This window comes from Oryctolagus cuniculus, chromosome 10, assembly GCF_051225735.1.
Source record: "Oryctolagus cuniculus isolate XC-2025 breed Fujian yellow rabbit chromosome 10, ASM5122573v1, whole genome shotgun sequence".
NCBI classification, from domain to species: Eukaryota; Metazoa; Chordata; class Mammalia; order Lagomorpha; family Leporidae; genus Oryctolagus; species Oryctolagus cuniculus.
In genome coordinates this window covers 125,675,724-125,698,339 of record NC_142876.1, presented here as the reverse complement: position 1 = coordinate 125,698,339, position 22,616 = coordinate 125,675,724, and the positions used below count along the sequence as shown (strand labels likewise).

The 22,616-nt window shown below is 55.2% G+C and overlaps 1 protein-coding gene across 9 annotated transcripts in view; it reads left to right on the top strand.

The window, feature by feature from the left end:
* Positions 1–22,616, top strand: part of CNTN6 (contactin 6) — a 251,120-nt gene that overhangs the window by 198,956 nt on the left and 29,548 nt on the right. For all 9 annotated transcript variants that reach the window (XR_016214521.1, XM_051831866.3, XM_070051246.2 and 6 more), the window contains 4 exons: positions 2,155–2,339; positions 5,723–5,859; positions 6,955–7,084; positions 8,458–8,608. Coding sequence is in view for 8 of the 9 variants with exons in the window: in XM_051831866.3 (XP_051687826.3) it covers positions 2,155–2,339; positions 5,723–5,859; positions 6,955–7,084; positions 8,458–8,608 (603 nt within the window). In the remaining variant the exon portion in view is untranslated. The remainder of the gene's footprint in view (positions 1–2,154; positions 2,340–5,722; positions 5,860–6,954; positions 7,085–8,457; positions 8,609–22,616) is intronic.

Sequence of the window (22,616 nt, the reverse complement as noted above, 5' to 3'; positions counted from 1 at the left end):
GCCTGGGACTGACCTCAGCCAAGCTTCTGAGTTAAGCTCTGTCCGGGCTGTTGCGCAGTGACTGAGAGAGCGGGTGTGCAGCCTGCACAGGCACGCACCTGCCGTCAGCGCTGTCCGTTACTTAGGTATCTGCTTATGCAAAGTAGTTGACGTCTGTCTTCACGATCCTAATGTAGATGGCTACAGATAGGGAGCAGTGGCCTGTAGGCTCTGGCTAAGGTGCCTGGATTCAGTCCCAGCTTCAGCTGCTGACTGCAGCTTCCTGCTAGTGCACACCCTGGCGGGGGCAGCGCTGATGGCTCCAATACTGGGGCCTGCCCCGTCCACGCGGGCCGGGCTTGAGTTCCTGCTTCCTGGCTGTAGTCCCAGCCCAGCCCCAGCACTTGGGAAATAAGCAGCAGATGGGATCTCTCTCTGTCTGTCTTCAGATAAATAAACAAAATAAAAATAGGCAACTGTAGAAAGAACACTCAATTTTTACTTAAATTTTTGTTGGACTGTTGTAGGTTAAAAGCTTTTAGTTAAATACTCTCCGTGTGTTTGTCATAAACGGCAGAAATACTATCATCAACAGATACCAAAACCATGAATTCAGACGAGCCTCAGAGCCGCTGTTTATTTTTCTCTGGGTGAATTAATTCTCTTAGAACATTTTTACTACACAGCTAATGCATCTGCATTGTGGGAGCATGATGGGGAGCAGAAATAAGCAGGGAGAGGAAGTTAGAAGGCGTTGAAATCGCCACCTCCCACTGCCGGCAGCGGCTCTGGGTTCACACACAGAGCCCACACGCGTTTGAAAGCTGAGCGCCACCGTGCACGCCGCAGAATTCACCAGGCTCGGTGACCATCTCTGTTTGTGAGCCTGTTTTCCTGTAGAGGTTTGATAAAACCAGTGGATAAGAAGATCTGTTCCTGAGGGTAGCTGTTGCCTGGAATATGCCGGTTGACTGAACGTCAGCCTGGATTTGCGGTGGGCCGCGAGGCTTTCTAAAGGGACGAAATCTAAACCTGGCTTGATCGTTTGCTTTGTTTTGTCTTTCACTCTCTGCTAATTCTCGCACGCGGATTTTTGACAGCTGTGTGTGGTGAAGTTTCTGCACGGTCCCCTGTGTGCGTCAGTCCCTGTCCCTGGGCTTCCTCAGCTCCGGTGCAGCTGGAGCCCGTCTGGTCCCGCCCCTTCCTAGTTCACTGCCCACTGCGGTTCTTGCTGGTCCTGCTGCTTCGCCTGTGCTGTGGCCGCCCCTGCCGCCTCTGACGGCTGGAGGAGACCCTGCGTCCTCTGCAGGGCTTCCTCGCTGACTTTGCAAACTCACTTGAGCTGTTTCCATCATCTGAAGGTCTAGAGGCAAGTGCGGGAAGGCTTGACCATAGGAAGAGAGCGTAAACAGACGGCCGCTGCACCCTACAAAGCGTCACCTGTTAGCGTGTACCTGTGGGGACTTGGCCTATGGCCTGTGTTTGGGGCTTTCCAAACCGTGGGCTTCCCTTGCTTGTTGTTAGATACTCGGTTGCCTGTTATAAAGTTGACTTTCGTGATCTTTGAAGATACCACTTTAGGCTGAGGATATGAGACTGACTTCCTCCAAGAAAGTAACGACCAACAGCAGTGGGTACATTGTCACAGCTTGTGCAGACCGGCTAATGGTGCAGTCCATCCCGCGTGTCCTGTAGATTCAGCTGTAGAGGGGTCCGCACCTTGTCCTTTCAGTCTATAAATGCCTGCAGAGGCTTGTCTGGCCCCCACAAAGGAGGTTCTTGGCCACCACATTTAAACCAATTTCGTCTCCTGTCTTTTCACCCTGTTTCCTTTTGATCACTGAGTTCAATTTGCAGATTTATCTACTTCCACTGTTTGTCCAGGAAATGTTTCTCTCCCGGTCTGTAAGCAAACAGGAGGACAGAGAACGTGCCGTGTGTTCTCACCGGGTGCATCCCCTGCCCACAGTACGGTCACTGCCCATGGTAGCCCCGAGCAAGGCTTAAGCAAACCACAGCTGCGTGCATGGTGAATGATTGGCTGCCTGACCAGCGCGAGTGGCAGCGCGGTGGGCTGAAGTGCTTCGCTGGGAGTCGTCTTTGAGGATGGCCCTACTGTATTCTGTTGCTGTACAACAAAACTGCCTTCTGCTCTGATGAGGTCTCACTGTTTAGTCCGGTCCCTGACATTAGCTGGAGGAGGTTGGACGGAAGCCCGTTGCCAGGCAAAGCCCGGTTCAGCAAGTCCCAAGCTCTCCTGGAGATCCCGAACTTCCAGCAAGAAGACGAAGGCGTCTACGAGTGCGCGGCGGGCAACCTGCGAGGAAGAAACCTTGCGAAAGGTCAACTCGTTTTCTACGGTGAGCTAACTTCTAAAAGTGTGCGGAATGTCTGGTGCTGCCCCTTGTAGTACACGCTGACGGTGCTGAGCCTGGACTCGGGGAGGCACACTTCCGCCTCGGATGCCTTGCCGTGATGGCGGGTGGGGGCGGCGTTCAGCCTAGGTGTTCTGCACAGGCTGGTGCTGTCCCAGCTGCTTGGATAAGGCTATACAGCTGATCCCGTGAAGTCACGTGGATCAGCCTGCGGCGCTCCTAGCTGGGAGCGAGCGGATTTTACAAGTGGAGGAGAAGTGACAGGAAGAGGGGTGTCCGAGGGGGGCGTGCAGCAGGGGTTCCTGTTCGGCAGGCCCTGCCCACCCATGCAGAGGTCATGGACAAAGCAGGACGCTGTGTGTCTCAGGTGTTCGAGCCTGCCATGGGCTTGGGAGGTGATGGCTGTGTAGTGTCTACAAGTTCTCTGACGTCTCCCTTCATCCAGGCCAGATACATCCTTGCCTGAAATTTTGTTCTGTTTCACATAAAATAAGCCACACACCTCCTCCAAGTTATGAAAACGTTCTGTGTTTGTCAATAGTAGTTAACCCAGTGCACCTGCATCCAGCATGTTTTAGCAGCGTGTGTTCCACACAGTCAGAGTTACTCCATGTGACATATTTATAGTCAGTGATCAAGTAGCTGAAGCAAATAGCCATTTTCTGGAAAACAAGTGAAGTGTCGGACATCGTACCGACCTCCCAGCAGTGCCGGCTGGGCGTCTGCTGGGGAGACCACGGTGCTCCTTGGTCCTATTATTTCCCATTTCCTTTAGAATTTCCAATTTTAGCCTGAAATGAAAAGTACTATTTTATATACAGTATGTGATTTCCTACCAATTATTCCCCTACAGTTTAAGCAATGAGCCGAGAGAAAAATACTCTTTTCAGTAATATCTACTTGTTACAGCAAAGTCCTTGGAATTCAGCATCATTTGCAAATAAAGTAGTAAGAAAGCAGCATAGAGTTTTCAGGAGAACCAAGATGTTAAAAGGCTTTGGATTGTTTGCCACGGATAATTTTCCGTGTTTCTTTTCAGCGACAGAGATAGAACCCAGAGATGCGCTGGGACACACAGGTGCATACAAACGGGAAACCCACAAAGAGGGATTTCCTCTGCACCCATCCTGCCACCATTAGCTCACAGGGAAACCTGGAAATGGTAACTCGTAGGATTTTTCTGATGATGCTACGAGGCATTATTGAATAACTGTGGGAGATAAATGGGTGAGCACCCTGGATGAGCTGCGCAATGGCTGTGGGCCACAGAGGGGCCCCGGAGGCGCCTCTGTCTGGCCTGCTTCCGGCGTGCTGTCCCAGCCCAGTCACGCGGCATGGCCCACCACCTCGTTTGCCAGCTCGTAGTTCCAAGTGGTCCCTGTGGGCAGCGGTGGATAACTGATCAGAAGGACGATCATTGCACCCTCAGTCGCATGCTCACTAATTTGCCAAAGTGCTCCCCAAAGAGAAGAGATTTGGCTTAATCACCTCAGAGCTGAATAATACCTGGTAAACTCAGGGAGTCCCTCAGTTTTGTTATATTACTGGGTTTACATTACAAATCAGAATCACGTAATCTTATACAACTGTCTGTATTGTGTATTTTATAAACCCTGAAAGAAGCCTGTGAGGTACTCTTACCGTGACAGAATACAGAGGATGCTCAGAGAACTGAATTTTAGAAACGGAAATCTAAACTTCGAGCCTGTCTGATAGACCTCAGATCCCAAGTTCTTTCTTGCAAGTGCTCAAATGTCCCTTGTATTTGAAGATTTGAAACTTCACTCTTCAGAATCCTAGACACCAAAGGATGTGCGTGTTTAAAAAGTGTTTTAAAGTTAAGATACTGCACTGAGCAAAAAAAACAGGTACATCTCAGACCATTTAATTATATCTGAGCATATATTCCTTATCCTAGGTCAAACATACATGAGGGACACTTCTAAATAAACGGATAAACTATCTACTACCAAGAAAATGCTGTTAGTAAAACTCAGCGAGGGTTCAGTGTCACCAATACACCCAGTTCCTCTGTCCCTCAAGGACGTTCAGAGACTGGGCATTGTCCTGAAGCCACAGAGCTGGCCCGAGACCTCCTCCCGCCCCCCACACCTGGTGACAGCACAGTTCCCCCGACTCTGGAAGGGGCTGCTACCCTAGGGGAGGCGGGGTTTGCAGGGTGAAATGCCCAGGAGACAGGCAGACGTGGGCCTCCTGTGGACACTACTTCACATACGCAATGAGTGCTCTTCTGGTCCCACGGCCGAGTGGTGGCCAGCTCAGCAGCGCCCTCTGTGGGTGCCACCTCCAGCACCTCCTGCCTCCTCTCAGCTCCTTTGGCCCCTCAGTCCCTCGGCAGCCCCAGCCTGGAGATGCCTGAGCCTTGGGAGCAGAGGGAATGCCCCCTGCCCGACCCAGGTGCACAGTCACTGACCCTCCTGATTCTTCAAGGGGACAGAGTGAAACGGCCCGGGGGGTGGCCAGCTCAGTCCCTCGCCCTAGGAATCCTCTAGTTTCTGAGCGCGACCTCTGGAGCAGGGCACCTAATATCTGCACAAAACCCCATGGCAGAGGGCAGTGGGAGACCAGGTGCCAGTGAAGCCTCTGGCTTGGCCCAGCCTGAGCCTCCAAGGGGAGACCAGGTGCTGGGACGTCCCCGGGGCCTGAGGAGGGTGGGGGCGTGGCCGGCACACCCCGCAGTCTCCAGTCACCTCCATGGGGACGATGCCAGGGTTCAGAGGCATGCGATTCTCACCTGCTTCCCTGGACGATGTAAGGATAACAGCGTGTGTGGGTCACGTCAGCTGTGCCACTGTCCTTTCACCTCATTCTATGCAGAAATTTCTCAGAGGAAAAAATGTGATTTCGAAAAATTTATGACCTGAATTGAAGTTTGCTCCTGAACCTTGATCCAACCCCAGAAGTTCCCGTTCACTGTGAAGCGTTATCTGCAGGACCCTGAACCCTCACCCTATCAGAACGTGACGTGGCTCACGGTGGTTCATGTGTGGTGCTGTGGGGAGTAACAGTGTCCGGTGGAGCCACACGTGGCCGCCGAGGATCTGGGTTTGGGTCACTTTTCCTACTGGACCATGCACTGAAATTTAGTGTGGAATTCTTCTCTGCCCTCTTCTACATTTTGATCTTTGCCACCACTGCCACGTTGTCACAAAGGTGTGGAGATGGCACTTAGCATGAACCAGTGCCCGGTGAGGTGTGTGGCAGGAGTCGCCCACCTGGGAGTGCCTGGGGTTCTACCTTCAGTGCGTGGGTGTGGCCTCGCTGGCCATGAACCTTAGCCTGCCAGGGTCTACAGCCCTTGGAAGGTGGTTTAGTGGCTGATAATTGCCTCGCCTTTTTCTATTCAGCCCCTCCAGAATGGGAACAAAAGATCCAAAACACACACCTCTCCATCTACGACAGCTTGTTCTGGGAGTGCAGAGCCAGTGGAAAGCCGAGCCCGTGGTACACCTGGTTCAAGAACGGGGAGCCCCTCCACCCTGAGGTGAGCAGCTCGTGTTCACAGAAGCACGGGAGGGGCACAGATTTCCTTCACCCTCAAGCAAACAGGGCACCTGCTCTCATTCTCACCTTTCGGTGAGGAGATCAAGTGTAGAGAAGACACGTGTGGCCTGTAGGAGGCCACTCAGTGGGTCAGACGTCCTCATTAATGTCAGCCTCAGCCTCGTCCTGGCTGACTTCATGGAACTTGCGAGGTTTCCAGGCCCTATCCTCAACTTCCTCCGTGCGTTTTCTTGTATTCTTGTAGCGACTTGGAAGAGAGCCACAATTATCCTTTCACATAAGGGGTCGGGGACATCAGACCACAGGCCCCAGAAGGCCCGGGAATCGCTGGGTGTGGTCTTGCCTGGACAACTGCAGGCAGAAGAATGGTGGGGTGCAGAGAGGGCTCCCAGGTCTCCAGCTGGGGACTCAGGCCACCACATTTCAGGCTTCGTGAGCCCCGGTGCTAGAAGGCGGGGCCCCAGCCTCAGCCTGGTGTCCACACCCAACATCAGCGCACCAAGGTGACACTAAGGGAGAGTGGAGTGCGCCATGTTATTCTACGACACCCGACAGAGTTAACGTGCATTCTGTGGAGACAGCTACCATTTTTAGAGAAATGGCATAACATAAAATATATTAAGCACTGAAGTTACGGCAAGTGTACTTCTGTGTTTTGAACTTAAACGGGGCTGGAGTCGGGGTGCAGTGGGTTAAGCTACTTGTGACAGACACCAGCTCTCCCCGTGGGAGTGCAGGTTAGCGTCCTGGTTGCCCCACTTCAGATGCAGCTTCTGGCTTTGCTCATGTGCCTGGGAAGGCAGATGATGACCCAACTGCTTGGGTCCCTGCCACCTGTATGGGAGACCCAGATGGAGTGCTGGCTCCTAGCTTGGCCTGCTCTGTCCCAGCTGTTGCACACTTGGGGAGTGAATCAGCAGATGGAAGATTCTCTCTCTCTCTAATTCCTTCACTTAAATAAACTTTAAAAAAATGAATACCTTACAAAAGCTGGTTGGGACGAGTGCTCCAGTGTCAGATCTCCTGGTGTTGCAGTGTCGCCTAACACGTGGTCTTCATGCCTGTCCTCTGTCAGGAGAGGATTCAGATAGAAAACGGGACGCTCGTCATAACCACGCTCAACGTGTCTGACTCTGCCGTCTACCAGTGCGCTGCAGAAAACAAGCATGGGGTCATCTCCACCAACGCAGAGCTGAGGGTTTTAGGTAAGTCGTTCACCTGTAACCAGCAAGCTGTGACAGACAGAACCTAAACCCACTTCTTTCCCCGAGCTTGCACGCTGCTTTCTCTTGCAACTACGGGCCACGTCTAAACCAGCTTCTGACCGAACTCAGGGTGGCTGCTACTCTGCTTGGGCTTGCGGGAGGGCCCAGGCTCCGGCACAGCCGCCCCAGGAACGTTCCCAGCAGCACCTGCTTCAGCAAGGGTAGACCGTCACAATCTGCAGTGACGTCGGGGCACCCATGGATATTCCCTCTTCACAAGAGGGGCCCCGTGACTTGGCGTGAGAAGAGTCAGATCTGAAACATGGCGGTTCCATCGTCAAGTGGGCGGTTGCCGGCAGCTCGCGTGGTGAACGTCCTCTGCTCTGAGGACGCAGCAGATGTCCCTGCAGGCCGGCTGAAGGGCACAGCGGGGCCTGGGCAGGCTGGTGCTGGGGGGCGTGGCCTGTCTGCAGGTCAGCTCCTGGAACGGCAGCGCAGGGTCAGGGATGGAGGCAGGATGCTGTGTCCCGCGTGCACAGCCGTGGGAGGACTCGGGTGCACCCGGCGGTGTACACACCCTCCCCCGCCTGAATTCCACTGTGCCCAGCAGTTACGGAGCGGGCACAGGGCTGAGCCTCCCTGTGTACTCCGCCTCTGCGGAGGACAGACTGCACTTTGATCGAAGGTGACCTAGAGGAACGTGTGGGGCTTCTGTGGTTACTTCTCCCACTGTGAAGGTTCTGGTCCTAGTGGGCTGTCTGGCCCGTGGGCCTACATAGCCTGCAGGGCGCGTGCTCTGGCCTTGCCAAGGCAGACACAGGCGGGACTCAGCGTCCCACCAGTCTGCGTGGGCTGCTTTTTAAGTGGGTAATTTTTAGTGGACTGCAAGTGGTGCTGTAAATGTCCACCTGGCCCTTGTCACAAAAAGGGTATCTAACCCTGATTAGGATTGTGATGCGGACGGGGGTATTCCTTCTGCCCAGAGTTGACATCCTCTGGGACAGTCCCCTCACCTGCTGCAGGAGCGAGCTTCTCACTAACGTGCTTCCTCCCTCCTTACGTCCACCAGCAGCCCCCAGCGGACTAGCCCAGGGAGCACACCGCATGCCACACACACCGCGTACCACACACTCCGCGCGATAGGCTTTGACAGCCGAGTGTCATCGGTGCCCCCCAACTGCATGAGCTGATCGCTGCTGTCCACTTCACATCGCAGAGGGAAGCAGACCCTAGCAGGCTGGCTCAGGGACCCGCTGCTGGCTTGCGGTGGTGCTGGTTGTTCCTACAAGAGTGCACCCGGGGTCCCAGTTACTGCTTTAGTTGGCGGCTGTTTTACTAGTGAGTAACGTAACATTTGTAAACTTTGTTGTTAGCCTCGGCTCCAGATTTCTCCAGAAATCCCATCAAGAGACACTCCATTGTTCACGTTGGTGGGGACGTCACCATCGAGTGCAGGCCGAGAGCTTTCCCCAGAGCAACTGTCTCCTGGAGAAGAGGGGCAGAGGGCCTGAGACAGAGCAGGAGGTGAGTGGGCGCCAGGAGACATCTTCCCACGGTGCAGGGTTTACCAGGCCTGCTGAGGCTCTCCTCACGGCAGGTGTTCATGGAACACCGAGACATTGACGTTCCTCGGGGTAGAGAACAGCGGGATCTTGGGACGCTGTGACCTGCTGGCACGTTTGGCTGTCGCATCCTCAGTGCATGCGCCCGTAAATGTGTTTCAGAAACCCACCAAGACCTTTCCTGTATTCACCGTGAAGGCTCCCCCCCGGCCTGCTGAGAAATCAGTGGCGGGAACGTTCCACAGAGGAGGCTCACCTGGGTGCACTCCCCTGGCGTTGCCGATTCCAGAGAGTCGCACGGCCTTCGCCCTGTGGCACAGCGCATTCTCCACAGGGAGAGCGTGGGCAGGGGCCCGACGTGGCTGCAGCTGGGGAGCCGGGACAAAGCCGGTGCTCTCCTCCACAGCACACGCTCCGCTCCTCCTGTGTCCAGACGTGACTGCTCAGCCCAGCTCTGCTCGCTGCTGTGCGCCCAGACGTGCACCGCAGAACCAGCAGGGAGGGCCGCTGCTCCGCACACGTGACACGGGCCTTCGTTCAGTGCGGCGTGTGCACAGCTGGCCAGGCGGGTGGCACAACAGCTAGCAGCATGTGCTGGGCAGTGGCAGCTGCCAGTCTGGGAGGAGGGCTGTGACAGGCAGGAGAGTAAGTTTGGCCCCAGCTCGGAATCCCGCCAGCTGCTGTGAGCCGCGGGCATACGCGGCAGGCAGAGCTTGGACATCTCAGGGAAAACCAGGATGTGGGTCGTGAATCCCACGAGCCGGAAACAGGACACCTGGGCTGGATGTGGGGACTCTGCTCTGTCGTTCACAAACTCGAGTGCTTTGTGGCTGAGGAAGAGGGGAAGCTGGGTTAAAACTGGTTAAGGCCCAGGCTGAGTGGCCTGAGTGCGGGTGCCTGGGGGTCAGTCCACACTGACCCACGCATGACAGGACGGAGCGAGCATCCCCTGGTGCCCTCCTGCCTCACCCTGCCTGCCTCCAGGTGCCCTGCCACCCCTGCACCGAGGCTCTCCCCAGGGCAGGACCAAAGCTGCAGCAAACTTCCTGGGAAGGGCTGCGGGCTGTAGAGAAAGCTGGTCCCCGGGAGGTTCCGGGAGGTGAGGACCCACCTGACAACTTCACAGTGCTTCCAAGTAGGAGTGGTTTTTCTCTTGGCCTTGGAGATAGCCATGCAGGAAAATGTGTATTTGCAGTGTCTGCTACAAGCACGGTGCTGTCTGCTTTGAACTGGCGGCACCACCAGCTCTTCTGGCACAGTGTGGGCGGCGGGGCGGCTGGGAGGCCCTCTGCCCGTGGTGCTGACTGTCTGCTCACAGCCAATGCGCACTGCGTGTGTTTGGGGCTTCCGTGAGGTGACAGCCCGTGAGGACAGAGCTTGGCTGGGTGCCCAGTCTGCCATCCCACCTTCGCTTTTCCTCTGTCCTGGGGGGTTGGTTACTGAGGTCAGATTGTGGATCTCCAAGTGGTTGGCGTGTTTCTGGTTAGCCGTGTGCCTTCCTGGGAGCTCTCTGCGTGCACAGCAGCTTTGGGGGGAGGAAATTGAGAACTAAAGATAGGCAGAGGCGTGGCCCAGTCCGAGGCTGCTTGGTTTCCGGTTGGGAACATGGCCACGTGACACCTGCCTCACCCTCGCTGGGCTCAGCAGTGCCACGAAAACTGAGAACAGCTTGGAAGGGCCCCGTGGGCAAAGCCAGCACGCTGTGCAGGGGCCTGGGCGAGGGTCTCCTTGTGGACCTGCAGCATGGCCTCGGGCGAAACCACCAGGCTGCCTGTGGCTTTGAAGTCACTGTTTGTTGGCTGTATGTGAAGGTTAAATGATATGAAAACAACGTTGGGAAAATTAACCACACGTCCATGCTGCACAGACAGCATCAGTAGAAAGCATGACGTGGTACAGTGGGGCTGCGAGCTTGTCTTGGCTGTAACTGTGCGTGCACCTGGGCGATTCGCTCAGTGGACCGGGCGCCTGTGCCAAACGTGACAGTGGCTGAGAACTGAGGACACAGCACACTCCCCGGAGGCCCAGCACCCTGCACAGAGCCGACACCCTGTGCTGTTAGATCAGTGAGTTGAAGCCCACCTGCTGTGACTGAGTTTAGCGACTGCACAGGTAGGCCCACAGCCTCAGTAGCTAATACAGCCGTGGTGTTTATCACTGCACACAGCTGCTCAGCACCCGTTCGACCCAGCTGCTGCGTGCTGAGGTGATAGACCTTCCCCTGCCCTCTGCAACGGCAGCTCTGGGCTCCAGTCCCAGTTCTCCTTCTCGCTCCACGGATAACTTGTAGTCTGTTCTTGAACCACACTGGGTCTCAGTTGGTCACCACGGAGCAAGCGGCTCAGAGCTTGTATTTCCAAGGGGCCTGATGGGACTCAGGTGACATCGCAGTGAAAGGGAGGTGGCCCACCCGTGACCACTGCCCTGGACACCTGCACGCAGACCCCAGCTGTGTAGGCTCGCCCCTGGCAGCCGGAGCAGCACCCCAAGCCTCACTCGGGGACCACGGCCCATGAAGACGGAGCTTCTTGTGTGCGCCGTTCTGAGGCGGTGAGGGAGCCCGCCCACGTCTGCTGAGTGTGATCGGTCACTTCTGTGGATCTGCTTAGCAGGTGAGCCCACAGAACTGAAGTCCCTGATCTGCCTCTAGTGCCAGCGACTGCTGGCTGCCTCGGCAGGGATCAGCTGCCGAGTCACAGGACACGTTAACCCGCGGGACACACAGCGCAGGCCCTGCCCTGGCAGGCATCGTCCAAGACGACCCCCGAACCAGCTGGGCCACGGTGGACTCCAGACAGGAAGAACCAGACGTGGAGGAATTTCATCCTGTGATGGGAGGGAGAGGAGCTGAAGCCATGAAGAAGGCACAGCATTTCTCCCTCACCTCCTTAAAGAAGAAAACCATATCCACGGCATGTCAGGCCAGTTGTCGATAATATTTAAAGTAAGCAGCTGAACCCCTCCTGTGTGCCTGGCAGTCCTGGGAACATGATGGCTCTCTAACAGGGAAGCTCATTTTCCATATTCAGCGCTAGCTTTTTAGTTTTATTTATTTATTTGGCAGGTAAAGAGAGACAGAGAGTGATCTCCTGTCTGCTGGTTTAATCTCCAAATGACTGTGACAGCCAGGCTGAGCCAGGCTGCAGTCAGGAGCTGGCGCTCAGTCCAGGCCTCACATGCGGGTGTCAGGGCCCCCAAGCACTTCCGTCGTCTGCTGCTGCCTCCAGGGTCAGGGTTAACGGGAAGCTGATGGGATTTGGAGGAGGAACTCCATCCCAGGAGCGCCGATACAGGATGGAGACATCTTGAGTGCGAGTTAACCCGCTGGGCCGTGATGCCTGCGTTTCCAAAGATGAGCGATGTCAGAGCGCAGTGTGGACCCTCCGTGGACACCAACTCTGGATGCTCGAGTCCCTGGCACGGAAGAGTCCTGTTCACGCGGACCCTCACAGGCCTGAGGGACTGCAGGTCCAGGTGGGCTGGGACACCTGGCACCGCACGTCTGTGTACTGACCGTGCGACGGAGACGGGACCAGCGGCGTGCGTGGGCCTCGTTTGCTCATCTCACAGTGCTCCACGTGTGGGGCAGTGGTGTGTGCTTGTGTCTGCAGGACTTTGGCCCGTGCTCCCCAAGGGGTAAACTCTGCAAAGGCCCCGCGGAATCCACGCGGAAGCAGCCGCACCCCCTCAGGAATGCTGCTCTCAGGCTGAGGGAGCTCGGAACCAGTTCCACCGCCTGCACCTGCGGCCGCCCTGTGCTGAGCATCTGCGCACAGACCCTGGGGTGCCGCACACGCGTGCGCGCGTAGAAACAGGGGAGCCCGGAAGGTGCCGTGGGGCCATCTTCAGTGGTGCAGTGAGTGGTGCTCCTTCCATATCCTTGCCTCAAGCCCCGGATCAGAAATAGAATAATGTCACTTCTGTCTGCCCGACACTCGAGCAACGGGGGACCTCCCTCTGGGACGCGCTGGTCCAGGAGGGTGACAGCGGAAGCTGACAAAGGGTGAGGGGTGCCTCTGGGAGTCCATCTCCCTCCCACGCACGCCAAGCACCTGCACAGACAGCTGCACCTTCTCCCTGGAGCCCTGTGCAGCCACCGTCCCCCGTGGGGCATCAGCTTCCCGAACACAGGAGACCCAGGCAGGGGGGAGAACAGGCCTGCCTCTCTACCCCTGCCTCCTCCTGGTAGAGCTTCCTAATGGAACAAGTGGGTAAGCCTAACTCTGTTTTGTATCCCCACGCCTTGGTGTAGTGGTGCTCTGCACATCAGGCAGCAGGATCCCAGGCAGATGGGCCATCTGGCCCTGTCTAAGGAGCAGTGACAGCCTGCGTGATGCAGCCTCCCGTCTGTGCAGCTCCCGGTAATACAATTTTCACCTCTTCACTGCCACTCCTCAGAGCCTCGTTAACGGTGAGCCTGTCCAGGGAATCCATGCCAAAGGCGTCAGGAGCCGTCTCACGGAGAGGCCAGCCAGACCCAGGCGTGCCCGTCCGTCTCGCCCTCAGTCCTCGCTGCTGCCGCCCGACCCTGCCCTCTCTCTGCCACCTGCCTGCCTGGCCTGGGGCGCTCCCCTTCAGACACTGTGTCAGCGGCACCTGCCTGCAGGCTCACAGCAGAGGAAGCTCACCTGGAGACCGTCCTGCCTGGGGTGGCCGGGGACGGCGCTGCTCCCCTGTTCCCAACGTGTTGGTCATGCGCAGCCGCATCCCGAGCCCTGACAGAGCAGCCTTGCACGGCACCCTAGCCTGCCTCCCAGGACACAGGGCGGGCGAGCTCTGCGGGAGAGGAGCCGTGAATTCAGTCCGTCCCCAGGCTCGGCCTCGCGTCAGGAGAACCCAGGAGAGGCACAGGCTCTGACTGCATAGCTGTGAGGCCGGGCGAGGAAGCTGCACCTCCTGAGTTCACCGCTTCTGCCGCCAGGGGCAGCGGGGCCGTCACGGGACCTCCACGCCCTCCACCTGCCCCTGAGGGCTGCTGCTTCATCCCCACCTCGGCCCCGCACTCCGCTTCCTGTTCCAGCGTCCCTCCGATGGAAGCTCGTTCTTCACCCTCCCCCAGCCGCCTGCCCTCTGAAGGTAGGGGTGTAAGTGACCCTCGGATGTGTCCACTTATCTTAGTGCCGGCTTCTAATCTGTGAGTGACATTTACCTCTTCCGCATTTACATACATATTCCGCAGCAATAATTTTATAGACAGAAAAGGTCAATTATTCCTGTAATTTATACAAATGACCTTTTGTTCTTGGTTTAATGTTGGAGACAGGAAGTGACTCCTTGATGTGTCTGAAGTGGAGCGTGGGCTGCCTCTCAGCTACAGAGACAGGGGCTGCTGCCCGGCCGTGTGCATGGACGAACAAATGCCAAGCACAGCGGCTGGGCCACGGCCGCAGGAGCAAGCCTCGCTGCCACTGTCTCTCCAGGGAGAACGGAGGCTTCGTTTTCTCTCGTGGAGCACTGTTCTCTCGAAAACAGCACTGGCTGTGGCCATGGGATTCCAGTCTCATTCTTTGTTCTTGCTGGGGCAGGTCAGTGCGTTCCCCCTAGTTATTTCAGGGGCGTACGTTTTCTCTCTCACATTTCTCTGCTAGCCCTTCATCAGCTATATCGGTTCAGCACTGGGGTCCATGCCAGTTCGCCTCTGTGACTCTCAGACAACTCAGGGTCCCACAGCCAACAGGGACGCTTTTCCTGACCCATTCCTGCCTCACCTCGGGCCTGTGAGGCTGTCCTGCACGTGTCCCTCCCCGGCTGGACATCAGGCACCACGCCCAGCTCCTGTGTGATTTAGGGGTGGTGTGTGTCCGCCCTAGGCCCCGAAGGTCGTGTCCTGCCCCCGAGCCTGGAATGACTCACGTGGGTTAAACAGGCAGGCACACGCTGATGAGCTGTGAGGCCGGGGTCTCTGGTGCCTGGCTTCCGCGTTGGCACTTGGCACGGCTGAGCCCAAGCCTTGCCTTGGAATCTTCCTACTGCTCACAGCGGCTAAGTCACATTTGGCACAAAATATGATTGCAGAAACCAGGAATGCTGGGAAATGAGACACAGGCGGCAGTAAGGTTTTAGCCCATCTCTGGTCTCCACACAGCACGTCCAAACAACCCTGCACTGATGAGGCCCGCTCACACACGCGTGAAGACCCAAGCCATTTCCAGATTCCCCGAGCACGGGGAGTGCACCCTTAGCTCTGCAGTCTGCTTACCGTATGTCGCTCCCCCTTTTCGTGGAGGAACGACACAGGACCCTGCGTTGTTCTTTTGTCTGCTTGGCCCTCCCCGGGTTTGCTGCTGGTTCTTCCCGGGTTGGCTACCGTCCCTTCCACCTCCGTGGAAGGGCGGTTCCCCCTAGCCACTTTCCCCACTTCCGCAGGGGAGCGGCACACCGCCGGCCAGCTCTCTCAGGGGCTGCACAGGTGTTCCTTCAGATAGATGTTCCCCTTAGATGTTCCTCGTGCATGTTGTCTCTCTCCTCCTTTATAGTCCTTTTCCACCAATCCCAACTCTGCTACCCACACGCCGAGTACGCTGCTCTCCAATCAGGAGCAGGTCCTGCAGTTTATTGGTTGAACTGGAGGCAGCTGTGTAGAAGCTGTTTCTCCCTTCTCAGCGCCATATTGTGGGAGAGCAGATGCATAGAATAAGTCTTAATTCCAGTAACTTAGTCTAGTCCGAGTTGCTCCCCACAACCGTACATCCTCCTCTTGGCTGTGGAGGGCGGGGCATGTGTCGGGGTGGAGTCAAGGCACCCAGCCTGTGTGGGTCTGCCACAGGCACCTGAGAGAACTCTGTGTTCTGGCAGAGCACGGGGGAGCTGAGCTTACTGTGCACCTGTCTGCAACACCACATCTCGTGGGTGTGCGCTGCCGTCGCCCCAGCAGATGGATTCTCTCTGCGGCCAGTGCGGCTAAGTGCACCGCCCCAGAGCAGCACTGCCACCTCCCCGGGGCTGGGCAGAGGCCAGGCGTGTGCTGGGGCAGCACTGCCCACCGTCTGTGGTCACTTTCATATTCAGGACCCCTGAACACATACAGAATGCACTTGATCGTGACCACCAGAATGTGTGCTGTGGCTGGAGCTGGAGAGAGTGACGGACTCACCTGCTGGGTTCAGGGCTCTCCCACTGCCTCATTCATTCCTCTGTTCAGCTCCTACCTCAGTGTCCAGAGAGCGCCAGCAGTCAGAGGACGCCAGCAGGCACACGCCATGCATTCCTGTGCCCAGCTTCTGTCTGCAGACAGAGTGCTCCTGTGCTGGGCTTGGTGATGACGTGAGTGAAGACATGATTGGGTCTACAAAGAAAAGGCTGAATAGTTGAGAGAATACAGTCAGAAAACAGCTGTGTATTAAGAGAATGCAAATACCACCCAATACCAGCTACCACCTGGGGCACGCATCCACCTCCCGGCTTCACACTGCACGTGTGATGGTACGATATATGGCATGTGACCTATACATGATATGCCTGATAGTGTTTGTGACAGTATATAGAATAGGTGGCATTCAGATGACATGTAGGGTGTGTGATATGTGACATACGTACACATATATATAAGTGCAGTCTTGTGTTGCTGGTAGTATGATTGTTACTATGTGGCATATGGATACCATATGATATGTATGACACGTGACATACATATGCACATATATATGAATGCAGTCGTGTTGTGTAGTGTTTGCAGTGTGCTGTATAGATGGTATGTAACGTGTGGTATGTGACAGACATGCACATGTATGAACACAGCCTCATATTGGGTTGGTGTAGTATGAGGTTTACTGTGCAGCATATAGATGACATGTAACGTGTGGAATGTGACATGTGTACATGAATGTAGTCTCATTGAGTCATAGTGTATTTACTTTGTGGCATATGGATGACATGTAACGTGTGTGATATGTGACAGACATGTGTACATGTGTATGAATGCAGTCTCATTGTGTTGGTGTAGTATGAGGTTTACTGTGCAGCATATAGATGACATGTAATGTGTGTGGTATGTGACACATATACATGTATAGGAATGTAGTCTCATGTTGGTCATAGTATATTTACTATGTGGCATATGGATGACATGTAATGAGTATGATATGTGACATGCATATGTGTATGAATGCTCTCTCATAGTGTGTTGGTGTAGTAAGATATTTACGGCCAGCGCTGCGGCTCAATAGGCTAATCCTCCGCCTGCGGCGCCGGCACACCGGGTTCTAGTCCCGATCAGGGCAACGGATTCTGTCCTGGTTGTCCCTCTTCCAGGCCAGTTCTCCGCTGTGGCCCGGGAGTGCCGTGGAGGATGGCCCAAGTGCTTGGGCCCTGCACCCCATGGGAGACCAGGAGAAGCACCTGGCTCCTGCCATCGGATCAGCGTGGTACACCGGCCTCAGTGCGTCGGCCGTGGCGCCCATTGGAGGGTGAACCAACGGCAAAGGAAGACCTTTCTCTCTGTCTCTCTCTCTCTCACTGTCCACTCTGCCTGTAAAAAAAAAAAAAGATATTTACTATGTGCCATATAGATATGGGTATGAGTGATATGTGACAGACCTAGCACATATATGAACACAGTCTTGTGTTAGTAGTATGATATTTACTATGTGGCATGTAGATGGCATGGAGTGTGTGATATATGACATATATGCACATATGTATGAATGCAGTCTCATACTGAGTATAATATTTACTATGTGGTATATAGATGATAGGTAACATGTGTGATATGTGACATATATGCACATGTATGAATGCAGTATCATGTTGGTGATAGGACAGTTACTATGTGGCTTGTAGATAACATGGAATATGTGTGGTATGTGACATACATATACATACATATATGAATGCAGTCTCGTGTTTGTGGTATATTTACTATTTAGCATATAGATGACATGGAGTATGTGTAGTATGTGACATAATATAGTCTCATGTTGGTGGTAGTATACTTTCTGTGTGGTGTATAGATGACATGTAACGTGTGATATATGACATACATACATATATGAATGCAGTCTCGTGTTGGTGGAAGTATATTGTGTGGTGTATAGATGACATGTAACGTGTGATGTGTGACATGCACACACACATTTGACTGCAGCCTTCCTTGGTAGCTACAGAGGGCTGACTCTGCCAGACGCCCCATCACAGGAGAGCAGAATCCGCAGGTGCCCAATAGTGCAGCCACGTGTGTTAAATCACCTCTTGGATATTTAGGAAGCCTGATGCAGCATCAGTGCTGCGTGCGTAGTGGTACTGTGCTGTTGTGGGAACGACAGCAGGAAGACGGCTCGGTACAGGTGGAGTGTTTCCTGATGTTCTCACGTGACGGTCGTTGAGCGAAGTGCAGCAGGACGAGTGCCCCTGCGTTTGTTTCTTCGGAGAACAAGCTGAGCATGGGACCAGTGCCCTCCCCCACCTCCTCCTCTCTGTAAAGTTCACACACCAGTCAGCCAGGTGCTCCCTAACGTGGGGGGCCACCGCGAGGGGCCAGGCGTGACCCCGGCATAGTGTGAGGTCAGCACTCAGGTGGCCTGCCCTTCGCCGGACCACCTGCCTCGAAAACAAACAGGAAAACCACGCAGCTTTCTAGTGCAGTCAGAGAACATAGCCTCAGTAAAACAGGAACATGGGAAGAACCCCTGCTCTGGCTGTGATGGCGGCTTGAACACTGCGTGGGCTCACAGCACCTGCTGTGTCAGGGGGAGGGAGGGCCGCAGTGGCGGGAAAGCTGGGCTCCTGAGCGTGTTCCCGGGCAGGCAGCAAGAGTGGCGCAGGTGAGACGTGTGGAGCCACAGGGCTGCCCGCCCGGTCTGTGTCGGGGGACGGAGGGGACCTCCAGGCGCTCCGGGCAGCTGGTCTTGAATGTCCTGCTCCTGGGAGACAGCGTGGAGAGTCCCCGGGCTCAGCAGGAGGCAGGGCCAGGTGGGCGGACCCCGAGCAGCGGTGGGCCAGGTGGGCGGACCCCGAGCAGCAGTGTCCTGCTCGGGTCGCATGACCCTTTGCTGTGAAGACTGTGTCCTTCCCGGAAGTCAGACGGGATGCAGGCGGTGAATGCTTTCCTGACATTGGGTCTGTTCCTCACACTCCTGCCTGACGAGAGCTGCCTGGGGTCTCGCGGGGCTGAAGCCGTGATTTGTGGGCTTCCCTCCTGTGGTCTGCGTCCATCTTTCCGGCTTTCTCTTCTTTACTGTGCCGATGACCTTATACGGAGGGAAGAATTGTCCAGTCATTGATTCATCGAGTAAATCGTTAAGTTTGGCCTGGCCAGAGGCATCAGATAAGCTCTAACCTCCTTTAATGCCGTTGCAAATGACTGAGTTAAAGAGTGTGGCAAGGACAGCCTGTACGCTTGGGGAACTGAGCGAGCCAGCGCATTTCCTTGTTTGTAGATCAACATGTTAGCCATGTGTGTTTTGTAGCTTCTGAAAGTAAGGACTTTTTGAAAGATAGCTTATAAATGATAGTGGGATTAGCATAGATACTGCACCTTAAATATGATAATCAGGTGCAAAAGTCATTAAAATGCAGTATCAATATTTGATCTAAAATGGATTCCAGTGGGACATTTTACCTAAAACCTAAATTGTGAAGAGTAAAAATTTATACACACTTTTCTGCTTCTTATCTAACTCATTTTAATCCAATCTATTTTACATTTTCAAGATATCAGTGAAATTAGAGATTCAATTAAAATTTCATGGTCCACGGTATTATCTTCAGACAGAACTGGAAGCAATACTCCAGTTAATAATCTAACTATAAAAATAGCAGTATCGCTCTGGTTCTCTGATTTCAGTAGTAAGAAGTGAGAATCGCCCAGTGTCCTCATTTTTCTTAGTTTAAGGAATTTAGCTGTTGCTCATTTCTTTGCCCTCAAACTTTGTCATGGGGGGTGGCTGATGGCACACACGTCACAGCCTTTCAGTTGCACTGCACACTTTAGCATCGACGTAGAGAGAGTACTCTTTTGTAAGTGGAAGGCCTACCTAATCTTTCCATGGAATCAGCTGTGTATGAATACTGTGAGTGTTGGTCTTCATTGTATTTGTCTCATTTGTGATGAGTAAGCTCACATGCAGCCCAGGAAAGCAAGAGTGTAAAGGCACCAGGATGGAAGCACCTGTTCTAGGTGAGGCTCAGCCAAATCAGCATGGTGTGAAACCCTGGAGCTGGGCAAGTCGGCACAGTGTGATTGCCTGGAGCTGGGCAAGTGGGCATGGTGTGAAGCCCTGGAGTTGGCAGGTGGGCACGGTGTGAACCCTGGAGTAGGACAAGTCAGCACGGTGTGAACCCTGGAGTAGGGCAAGTCAGCACGGTGTGAAACCCTGGAGTAGGCCAAGTCGGCATGGTGTGAAACCCTGGAGTAGGCCAAGTCGGCACGGTGTGAAACCCTGGAGTAGGCCAAGTCAGCACGGTGTGAAACCCTGGAGTAGGCCAAGTCAGCACGGTGTGAAACCCTGGAGTAGGCCAAGTCGGCACGGTGTGAACCCTGGAGTAGGGCAAGTCAGCACGGTGTGAAACCCTGGAGTAGGCCAAGTCAGCATGGTGTGAAACCCTGGAGTAGGCCAAGTCGGCACGGTGTGAAACCCTGGAGTAGGCCAAGTCAGCATGGTGTGAACTCTGGAGTAGGCCAAGTCAGCACGGTGTGAAACCCTGGAGTAGGCCAAGTCGGCACGGTGTGAACTCTGGAGTAGGCCAAGTCAGCATGGTGTGAACTCTGGAGTAGGCCAAGTCAGCATGGTGTGAACCCTGGAGCAGGCCAAGTCAGCATGGTGTGAACTCTGGAGTAGGCCAAGTCAGCATGGTGTGAACCCTGGGGTAGGCCAAGTCAGCATGGTGTGAACTCTGGAGTAGGCCAAGTCAGCATGGTGTGAACCCTGGAGCAGGCCAAGTCAGCATGGTGTGAACTCTGGAGTAGGCCAAGTCAGCATGGTGTGAACCCTGGAGTAGGCCAAGTCAGCATGGTGTGAACTCTGGAGTAGGCCAAGTCAGCATGGTGTGAAATCCTGGAGTGGGCAAGTCAGCATGGTGTGAAACCCTGGAGTAGGCCAAGTCAGCACGGTGTGAACCCTGGAGTAGGCCAAGTCAGCATGGTGTGAACTCTGGAGTAGGCCAAGTCAGCATGGTGTGAACCCTGGAGCAGGCCAAGTCAGCATGGTGTGAACTCTGGAGTAGGCCAAGTCAGCATGGTGTGAACCCTGGAGTAGGCCAAGTCAGCATGGTGTGAACTCTGGAGTAGGCCAAGTCAGCATGGTGTGAACTCTGGAGTAGGCCAAGTCAGCATGGTGTGAAATCCTGGAGTGGGCAAGTCAGCATGGTGTGAACTCTGGAGTAGGCCAAGTCAGCATGGTGTGAACCCTGGAGCAGGCCAAGTCAGCATGGTGTGAACTCTGGAGTAGGCCAAGTCAGCATGGTGTGAACCCTGGAGTAGGCCAAGTCAGCATGGTGTGAACTCTGGAGTAGGCCAAGTCAGCATGGTGTGAAATCCTGGAGTAGGCCAAGTCAGCATGGTGGGATTCCCTGGAGTGGGCAAGTGGGCGCGGTGGGATTCCCTGCCTTCACCGCGTCAGGTGCGAGGAAAAGCCCGACTCGGGCATCTAAGGGTACCCACAGCTTCCGTGCCCCTCGTGCTACCCCTTCCCTGAAGGTGAGACGGCTGCCGTGCTGCCGTGCTGCCGGATTCATTCCGCCGTGGAGCCCGCCTCCAGCTTGTCTGTGCCCCTGCACGAGGGCTGCTGCTGGCTCCCATTTCTCCCTGCCCGTTTCCCAAAGCCACCGGACACAAAGCCTTGCCCAGGTTCACCGGCGTACTGGATGCCTTGTTTTTATAGCCACAGCGCCACGGGGGAGCCGTGTGGCCTGTTAAGATGCTAACTTACGTTCCCTCGGGTGAGCAGGCATGCACGTCTGCGCGTGTAACCATCTCTCCATTGAGCTGTCAGGGAAGACCTTCAGTGCCGCGTCACAGGTGCAACTGCATCGTCTCCGGAATGCGAGGCTTTGGTCCCTGGGGACGGTTTTCCACTCAAGCCCATGAATGGCTGGAACATTCTGACCGAGCAGCCGAGGGTGCAGGCTGAGAAGAAGGCCGCTGCCCCGAGAAAGGACCGGGGTGAGCGAGGGGTCGAGTGTCTGCCAGTGACACCAAAACCACAGCACAGTCCAGGGCCGGTGACCACAGCTGGGCTACGGCCACGGGACCTGTCGCCCAGTGCATCCAGGTTCAGGCAGAAGCTACAACCGCAACAGGATGAGAAACAGGAGCTGAGTCAAGGGGAACAAAGGTGAACTGTTAACAGCAGACAGAAAGAACCGCTTGAGTAGCCATATTAGTTCATTTCACGTGGGTCAGAAAGATACAGTCGCCAAGGACACTGGCAGCCAGTGTGGGAGTCCCGGGAGGGGTTGAACAGGAAAACCCAGTGCTGAGGACGTCTCCCTGGCACCAGGCTCCTGGCGAGGCCTGGCCTGCACCCCTCTGCCCCTTGTGCAAACTGCTGGGCCTGATGTTCCCCTGCGCTGCTGCTCCTCGTGGGACTGTGGAGACGCTTCTGTCTCAGCAGGGCGAGGCATCCGTGCGTGGAGCTGACGAGTGCGTAGCGCCAAGCACAGTGAGGAATCTACGTGGAAGTCGTGGCCACTGGCTGCTGCATGGGGCCAGGTCCAGTGTGAGCGTCTTCAGCACTGCTGTCACTCAGTCCTCCTGACTCTGACACAGCAGAGGGGTGTATCGCATGCCACGGGGTGTCAGGTCGGGGCTTGGACGTTAAGTAACTTGGCCCTAGTGTTACACAGTGATATTTAATAGTAGGGCTCGTATTCAGCTGCGAGCGGTTGGACGTCAGAGCAGGCTCCCTCCCTGCTGTGCTGGTAGCACTGAGGTTGTGTGGGGCACGACTGGAGGGAGTCTCCGTACTGGCGCCACCCTCAGCAGTGTCCCGTGAGTGACCTCTGTAGCTCAGACTCCCCCATGATGGGCACGCCGA